The sequence below is a fragment of the Notothenia coriiceps genome, unplaced genomic scaffold (genome assembly GCF_000735185.1).
Source record: "Notothenia coriiceps isolate Sejong01 unplaced genomic scaffold, NC01 NC01_scaffold00026421, whole genome shotgun sequence".
NCBI lineage: Eukaryota > Metazoa > Chordata > Actinopteri > Perciformes > Nototheniidae > Notothenia > Notothenia coriiceps.
In genome coordinates, this window is record NW_011359122.1 from 779,031 (window position 1) to 788,502 (window position 9,472).

The window sequence follows — 9,472 nt, forward strand, 5'->3', positions numbered from 1 at the left end:
GAGGTCCACAGTGCCTTGTAGTGGTTAGAGCGTGTTTTTTTGCTTTCTAAAAGCCTGCCAGTTTTACTGTTTTCTACTATGACCTCCTCCTGAAAGATATGAACTAAATTTTACTGAAACATCTGCATTACTACAAATTAAAATAGTCTGGAGAGGGAGGTCTATATCTGTTTCCCCTCCATGTGTTAAACTTCTGGAACTAATTGTATCCCTTTCTTTCTCTTGTCTTGTGTCTCGCTGTGATCCCCCGTCTGTTTGCAGTCTTCTTTGACCTTCTCCAAAGATCTCTCCAAAGCTTTGGGTGCAGGGCTTTTGCCTAGCCCCTTGGCTGTTGCTGCAGCGATGGCCGCTGCAGCGTCCTCGAACCAGTTGGCTCTCCGAGCAGCAGCTCCGGGGCACCACCACCACCATCACCTATTGCAAGGCCCGCCTCTCAGCCACGCCATCCTGAGACCCGCGCCCGGGCCCATGCGCACCACCCACGGGCCGATACTGTTCTCCCCCTACTGACTAATCACCCCCTGACTTCGGCCAGTCAGGAACAGCCACTCCAAAAGCACACTGTGAAGATACAAACATGATCAACAAACAGCAATTGATAAGGGGAAAAAATCCAATCATTTAAATATTGAACTTAGACAAATGCAAGGGAAAGGAGCGGTGGAATGAGTTAAATTATGTTTCTTCCCTTTACCAGAAACTTTCCCTCCATTTCAAAGACTTCTGAGTCATCCGTGGATGGACTGAGCTGAGGAGAACATTTTCATTATGCATTGAACTCCCTTGAACATCTCGCACCTCCCCTGGTTCCTCTCCCTTGCACTGTGGCCCTGTCATGGCCGCCTCAATAGCTACAGAACAAACTCATGCACACCTTTCAAGAAACATTAAACCACATGTAGTGTTACAAAATTATTCTGGGCCCGGTTGGTTTTCTCCTGTCATCACGACTCAACGTGTTCTTCTCATCCTATGCACCTCAAAACCAAGACAATAATGTTATGTCAGTAGGGTAGCTGCTTCAATCGGTCTTCGCTGTTTGCGGTACATGTAGCTGTGGTGACCTTCACAGCACTAAACATGACCCCTTCTGCGCCAGAGGCCAACAACTTTGTGACATTAGGTCTTTGCTAGATACAACATGACTTGTCTGACAGGCAGGTGGTAGTCTGATGGTGGGAGGGAGTTAAAAGAGCAGAAAAGTGACTGTGGGGTATTGCACACCCCCGTCATTTCCTGAGACTGCGAGGTGAGAGGAGGGCTGGCACGGGTCAGAGGATGGATTGACCTCCGGCAGCATGCAGACGCACACAGGCCCAAACACATCTTTGTTCTAAATTAGACTGCACCAACAAAAAACGCTACAGGGCACATGTCAACATCTATATCAGTCAGAGAAGGGCCTCACTTAAGGGGAAAAAAGGATGTGAGAAACAGCAGAAGATGCATTGGTACATACTGTACTGCAGTATTTGATACATGATCTATATTTTTAGCTTTAATTGGTGGCAAGAATCTGTTCTTTTACTTACAGTCATGAGAGATGTATGAGGGAGTATGGTTCATATATTTATTTGGTGAGACGTCAGTTCATATTAAGCTATAAAAAGGAAAGTTATTGACCTCCTCACTTCACCTTGGTCTTTATTCGCAGGCTGATTCACTGTGTAGGTGGGGAGGTATGACTAGGTGTGACCCTCTGTACTGATGTATTTATGACGTTGTTGCATGCAGCCTCGTTATAAGATCCTGCAAGGTCAGGCTTCTGCATCATTGGGTTGAATTCTTCCATTAGCTGCTGTATCCTCCTCCTCTTTCTCACCTCCCCCATCTCCAAAGGTTCACATGAGTCTGTAGCAGGGGGCACATCAACAGTGGCAACCATAATGCTCAAAGCGAACAAATTAAAGAGAGGAAGTTGAAAGCCAAATACGTTCTTGGAAAAATAATCTTGAGCTGGAGTGACAACCGAGCCAGAAGCCCAGCGAGGCTTCGGAGGCCTGCGAGCCGAGACGTCCGGCTGGAAGCATCTACGATTCTTTCCGTCTTGCAAGTGAAAGCCATGAAATGCGCCATGATTTGTTTTCTTTTACAAAGACTGGTGAGCACTTTGTTTTGTTTGGTTCGGACTGTTGGTTTGCATTTATATCACACGTAAAAAATAGCAAAATAGGAATCCCAATAACAATATTTTTGTAGGTAGCAAATGTTAAAAACTGCAGGGTGGAATTATAGGATGGTGGATTATATAAGAGTCGACCCAGACAGAGTGTAAGCAGACCACCTGACTCTGCAGAGAGACAGACAGAAGCTAGCTAAGCAGCGGCAGTAAACCTTTTTTGCTCGACATCACCCTTTTCTGAACGAGATGTACACTGTGCCCTTTCATTGAGAAGCAATGAGCTCTACTGTCTTACCTTTGTCTGAATATTGCAATGCAATGAGCAATTTTTATCAGAGTGACTTGTTATCATTGTGACATGTTTTCTGGAGTCATGTATAAACTGGGAGCACACCATCTGACAGCCTTTTCTGTTCTTCCATGAGGAGTACAGGCCCTCGAAAGGCTTCAGAGAAGGACAGAGAGATGGGGGGTGTAGGGACCGACCCTTCATATTAAAGGGCCTTTTTACTTTGGTAATCTCTGCTTGGGGAACAGGGTACAACACCAGGTATCAAGGGATTAAAGATAGAATTGTTCAACATGCTTACTTTCAGTTGAATCTGAGTTGCATTTTTTTCTGTGTGTGTGAGAAATGTGTTTAAGTGAAAATCCTGAGGATCATTATAAATGCCATGACTTAAAGAAGAAGCTGACTTGTCAGCTTCCACCGTTGTACTCTTTTTGTTGCTGAACAAAACTTTTTTTGCCGAGTTCATTTTGTGAGTAAGATACTATTCCAGGATCCGTGCTCTCTTTCCTGTTGGTGTGTGTACCATATGTATTTTAGTGTGTGTTGGGACCTGCTCTATCCCCACCTCCCTACAATCTGAGACAAAGGCAACCTGGAGCTATAATGTGGCCTAACACAATAATGGAGACAAAAACCTGTATGTTTTGTTTTGAAAATATTGATCAGTCATCCTGGATTCTCGATTCTTGATCAATAAGCCAAATCAAAACAGTGCAGTCTTGTCCCTGGTAGGTCCGTCAAGTAGCAGCACAGCGGATATGTTCATTTTGTGGTTATTCCCACTATTTCATCCTCATTATTCACATTATGGGAAATAAATGTTAGATTCCTACTTTCTGGGAAGGTATTTCATGTTAGCTGTGTTTAGGCTACTAGCCTTAGCCTTATTCTGCCCTCAGCCTCTCTCATATCAGAGAGACAGAGAGAGATGGAGAGGCTTTGGTGTAATTTTGTCTTGCCAATAAAGTTATTTTTGAATTTCATTGTCAGAGGGGACAAAGAGTTTGTATGGCGAACTGTAGCAATACCTGACTCATTCTGGCTACTCTTGTTTATTGCAATAAGAAGATTTAACAATAAATGTGTATGTGAGTAAAACATTATAAATGTAATTTAAATGAAAAAGAAACTTTATGGTAAATACTATTGGTATCAAGAGAAACCATGGTGGGAAAAAAGTAAATGTCAATAAATCATTTAATGAAACAAATGTCTTCAGAGTTTTTCTAAATCATAGTGTGGTCCAATACTTTCTATCAAATGTCATAGCTCATAAATAAACATTAAAAACAATCTTGTGCAGCATCTTTAATGTCCAGACAGGATCACTCAGTGAATCACAGTTCATATGCATGTCACTAATATATAATATGTGTGGTTTCAAGACAAAAATCCACTATTCAGCAAAACAAGTTACTATTGGGTTGTTTTCGATGATAAAGCTGTTTATATCAACAAAGACACTGTTCGATAAGAAGTCAGATTATAAAATAAGTGGAGATGTTTTGCAGGATGACAGAAAATCAGAGACCTACTCTTAGATTTCGTTTTTGAATTTATTATAAAGGGAATATTGAGTTTGTTTGGTCCATGTGATATTTTCTTTGTTTTAATGAACAATTGAGCTTTTATTCAATTTGAGTATGTGATGTGCAACATGATTTTATAAGTGGTCCAGCAAAAATATGAGCTTGAACACAGTCAAACGTTTTAAAAGAGTCCTTCTCATCTCAACCACAATCAGTCATTCCAGAATCTACTTTGCGGGCGTCCGATGCAGAGGCAGTGCAGAGAGTGACTGGTGCTGCATTGTACTGCCAGATGAAGAGCATCATTGTGCTCCCTAGAGAGCGTTGCTGATTCCCCGTAATAGACGGCCCTTATGTCGTTCCCCTGGGAGCTTTTCTTAGCATTCCCAGACAGTGACAGCTTGCCAGCAATTCTCTCCATATTGTGACATTACACAACCCAGCCACCAGATGGTAGTATTATCTTGACTAGGAAGAAGGCCCCCTTGAAACAATGCAGTATAGCTTAAAAGAGAATAAGCACATTCTGCAAGTATTACTGTAGAAGTCCAATGTATTTACTCATCATGAGTGTGTATCCCTGCTGTGCTTTGAGTGTTATTTTAGGCTAATGTTCAAGGTCATTCTGTAGGCCTACTGATGTGCATAAGCATCTTTTGTTATCTGAATATAGTATATCTGCCAATGTAGGCTCTGTGTGTGTATATGATAACGATTAATGGCCAAATGTTAAGGAAAAGGCCATGAACAGATTGGAAAGACGGTTGCTATGCAACAATCTTCAAAAGACATTGTAAAACTAAATGACCCGTTGAGCCTGCAGCACCTTAAAAAGAAGAAGAAAAAAAATGAAACGTCACTATGACATTAGCATGGTGTGTCAGTCAAGTATGTCAGAAATATCTGAAAAACCGACAACATTTTTAAAAAGTCATGTGGAAAAGATCAGAAAAAACATTACAAAATAGCCGATGTCGATAAACGTAAAAAAGTGAGGGAATAGTATGTCAAAAAAGTCATGGTATGGTATGTAGACAGTATTTGAAAACTTATAGTATGTCAAAAACATCAGAAAAAACGACACAGTATAGTAGATTGAAAATATGCAAATAAAATGACTAAAATTGTACAGCCTCAGATCTTCTTATATATGTACAGGATTCAAAGGCATGTATGTACTTTCTTTGAATTTCAGAACATGTAAAATAACCATTTTATTATTATGGGAAGAGAAATGCATTGTATTCAGACTTTTCTTATAGACATAAATACCTTCTTTTTTTTTTATCATTCTGTCTTATTTTCATAAAAATAGATGTTAGAAAGTCCATTGACATAAATAACTATCCAACTACGGTTAAATACATTTTATAATTTCCTTTTGTCCATCAATCTTGCAATGTATACATAATTATTCCCAATATTAAATGATACATACACCATGGTGCAAACATATTGATGCCATTACTCTAACTCTATCAGAAGATGAAAAGAAGACAGAAAGAGCACACTTTCCAACACTGCGGTTTTCTCCCCTTTTCTAAACATGCTATTATGCCTCTAAAGCTTAATGGCATGGGTCTGGTTTTGCACAGTGGCTCTTCTTTTGAGAGCTCCATGCATTGAGATGTGGCAATAACACCGTGAAATGTTCAGAGAGGGATCTTCAAATGGAATCTGGAGTGGCAGAGGGGACTGCACTTTTCTCTAAATAGAAGTCTGCACCTGAGAGGAGAGGGCATGTTCTCTGGTCTCCCCTTTTTATGTTCCCCACTGCCATCTTCTCTCTTTACAGAGTTTTGCATCATATTTTGTTCGCAAAAGTAGTCTCTTATCCATTGTATTGATGTGAAAGCAATCCTTTTTGTTCTGCTGGGTACAATATAATAAGCTTACAGGTGTTGCTGACTTGGTCTGGACAAATGAAACGGGAGAAAACAAGACAAAACACACACAAAGGGTTAAAATAAATGTTATAATTGCTGTGCACACATTTCAATTCTGATATTGTTTTTCAGGATGGAACAACTCAGGAAATACATTATCTGGGATGTTTGCATTATAATAACAAGCAAACTGTAGAATCAAAAAAACAAAGGACCCATTTACATTGTTGATTCACTAAATGTTAAAGCATATTTAATCTAAAATATCTGCATATAGCCCTTGAACAAAATATTCTACCGTAGGTGTTCAACTTTTCAGACTTGACAACGCAAAACTGAATGAGTCATCTGCTGGATTTCAGTATATGAATACATCCGATCACATTCAAATATGAAAAGAATAAAAAGCTTTTTGGGATCGGGCAAACATTTTTTACAGGCATTCATTTTTATGAGGTTATCTAATGAGAAATAGATTTCAAAAATGGATGTCACCAAGTGAAAGTGTGCACACTCTCTCCTGCATTTCAACTACATCAGTGAACAAGCGGAAGCATGTGATAAACATCCAAATAGTCTAAACAGACACATGATGCCACAACATCATCAGCATGAAAACAGATCTCTGTCAGTGTCACAGCTAAAGTCAATCCAGACGAGTGCTCTCCTGTCTGTCCCCACAAACATGAATTGACAGGTTCAGGTACACCATGGTGAGGAGGGGGGGTAGCCAGTGAGAGACACAGCGAAGTTAATCTCCATCATCTAATTTCCTTAGCCAGTCACAAAACTGTGTTGAGACCAACTGCTGCGCTTGGTATTTTCAGTTCAGCTCGTTGGATGTCACTGTCAATGTTTGTGCAGCTACTTTGGGCCGCTGTATATTCTCCAGAATACTCACTAGTGTATGCGTAAGCCGTATTGTCTCACAGCCAAAACAGTTGCTTCTTAATACATCTCAGACGTGACTTCCTCCCTCTATATTCTCCAACTGAATCTCGAATGCTGAAATCAGTTTCACTACTCTTTTTTGTGTTTTCGAAACTATGAAAAGCCACATCCGGTTGTGACACACATGTCACAATGCTCCCTTGATGGAGAATAATATAAAATTGAAGGATCAGTCCTGCCACTATAGTATCTTGTCCTCTTCAGGGAAATTAAGTCAATCGATGCAATAACCCAACTCCCACTCAGGGGTCACACAAAATAGACACACCCTCAGCCGATCTCTGAAATCAAGGGGACCATGTCATACCACATTCATTTAGTTGCATAGAAGTAAACCGTGTGTCATTGCTTGTCATTAAGGGCTCTAAAGTGACAGGTACCCAATATGCTCTCACAAGGCTTCTTAGACGGCTTCCCAGGCACTAGCTGGACAGTTAAATTGTGTTGGCATGGCAGCAGCCCGAGACAAAAGCTACAATTGTGAGAGAACAGTCTGCAGTCCTTCTTTCAGGAGTAGGCGGTCAAGGCAAATTGCCCTTCTGCACTGAGGCAGCACAGGCCATGGCTGGATTGAATCTAATTAACTATTCTCAAGCAGTGAATAGGGAACATTCAATAAAATGTTTGGCGGAGGAAAATGCAGCCATTTTTGTCCTTGAGCTTGGACCTGACTTAAATAAATTGAAAGTATGTTTACTTAATATCAGATGCTCAAACATCCGACAGCACAGGTGATAGAAAACACTTCACTGAACATAACAGCCGGAGTTTAGAAAGGTGAGAGACATTAGAATGAGGGCAAAATAATGTCAATGGAAAACTAGCAAGGTATCCTGGAACGCACCTGCAAAAAGATAAGAAGACTGCACGCTAATAAATGTTGTAAATGTTAAATGTTTTATATAACTTTAATTTTTGCAGTTGTTTCCTTATCTAAGGTTATCATATTCTGTAGAGATTGTAAAGCCCCTGAGGCAAATATGCGATGTGTGATATTGGGCTATACAAATAAAAATAAATGTAACTTGTTTGCTTACAATAAAACTCAACAAGGCGTCTTTAAGATAAATGAACAACTACTCAATGACATTGACAATCGCTGTGCTTTACACTTTCTCAATTTGAAGTGTCACAATCTGGCGCAATGAATGTAATTTGGAAAGAGTGCAAGCAAAAACAGTAATACTGTAAACTGAGGTTCAACAGAAAACACACAATATAGTTGATGGATCACTACTATCAGCAGTGAAAGCAACGCATAGAGATATGGTTACAATGCTTGGTTGGGATGAAGGTGATGAAGGTGGTGGATATCAAAGATGTCGTAGAAAGAGACAAACAAAGTACCTTTTTATTGCATCAAATGGATTTCAGACATTTGTGCTTTTCTTACTGTGACATGTCAAAGTGTCTAGTGACTCTTCTGCTGTATAGTAAAAAACCTGAGGCAGTTACATCAAGCAAACAAATGACTGGGCCTGTTCTGGGAGAATGTATATAGACAGATAGCAGAGACGAATAAGGATCAGGAACAGAGGCATGTGACAGACGATGAACTTCGGTTTCTAGCCGTCTTCAGATTGGACGATCAGGAGTTGCAGGTATTATAAATAATTTAAGGCAAACAATAAATGAGAGAACTTGCAGATAGGAGCAGATAAAACTACTTCTTATATTTCAATTTTCATTTTTGAAATGCCATTCATTCATACATTTTACAAAAAGTATTCAAAGTACAACCAATCCTCTGGCCTTCAAGTTCCTGCCCTGCTGATCCACTATTCTGTCAATACTGTACAGCTTCTTGCTGATGTAGATACCCAAAAGGCATGGTGAGTCACAGATGTCCTTCCAAGAATTGTCTTTTTAGATCTCCCACATTACATGCAATGTAAGCCCTCGAGCGTTTCAGGAAATGATGGTGTTGAAAATGATGGCAGGCTGAGTGGGAGACGGGGAAACAGTGTCACCGAGGCTTGATGGTCTATGTTATGTGAAAGATAGGGTGCCACCTTTAATTAGATGATGAGTAACTGGCGGAAGGAAACAAATCATGTCGTCATTCAGCAGTATTATGTTGTGACAGCCACTCACTCATTATCTTTCTGTCCTCCGGGTCTCCCTTTCCTTAGGTCCATAGCAATATTTCACTTTCACACTGTTTACAGTATAATGTAACAAACTGAATCTTATGATAAAAACTCTGTAAGGGGCTGAGAGGCAGGGTAGTGGGAGGCACCTACATTGCCAACAGGTGGCTCCACCCTCTTCCAATTAGCAGTATTGGGAGCAGGTGTGGAGACATCACCTGCTGCTAATCACTCCCTCAAGGGAGACAAAGCACACAGGCCGTTTCTCAATCGCGAGGAAACTGGCTTCCAAGCCAATATTTCAAGGATACTACGTCATCGAGTGCCGCCGAAGGTAGAACATGTGTTGGTAAATATGTTACTTGTTGCATTTGTTATCACCAAAAATGTGTTCCATGAAAGTAAAGCAAGTTCTGAGTTTTTTCGTCAGTTTAGTGAGCACACTTGTTAGCCTGTTCCATTCTTCTTTGTTTTCCGAAGCCGTGGCTTGGAAGTATACTTGCTTCGTTTCTGAAGGAGTGACTTGGAAGTCGTGGTGTGTGTGTGTGTGTGTGTGTGTGTGTGTGTGTGTGTGTGTGTGTGTGTGTGTGTGTGTGTGTGAG

General features: G+C 40.5%; 1 protein-coding gene across 2 annotated transcripts in view; it reads left to right on the forward strand.

Annotated features, from left to right (window-relative positions):
- Positions 1 to 3,666, forward strand: part of znf385a (zinc finger protein 385A) — a 53,958-nt gene extending 50,292 nt beyond the window's left edge. For both annotated transcript variants that reach the window (XM_010784424.1, XM_010784425.1), the window contains one exon: positions 262 to 3,666. In XM_010784424.1, the coding sequence (XP_010782726.1) occupies positions 262 to 510 (249 nt within the window). In that variant the 3' untranslated portion in view covers positions 511 to 3,666. The remainder of the gene's footprint in view (positions 1 to 261) is intronic.
- Positions 3,667 to 9,472: the final 5,806 nt, after the last annotated feature.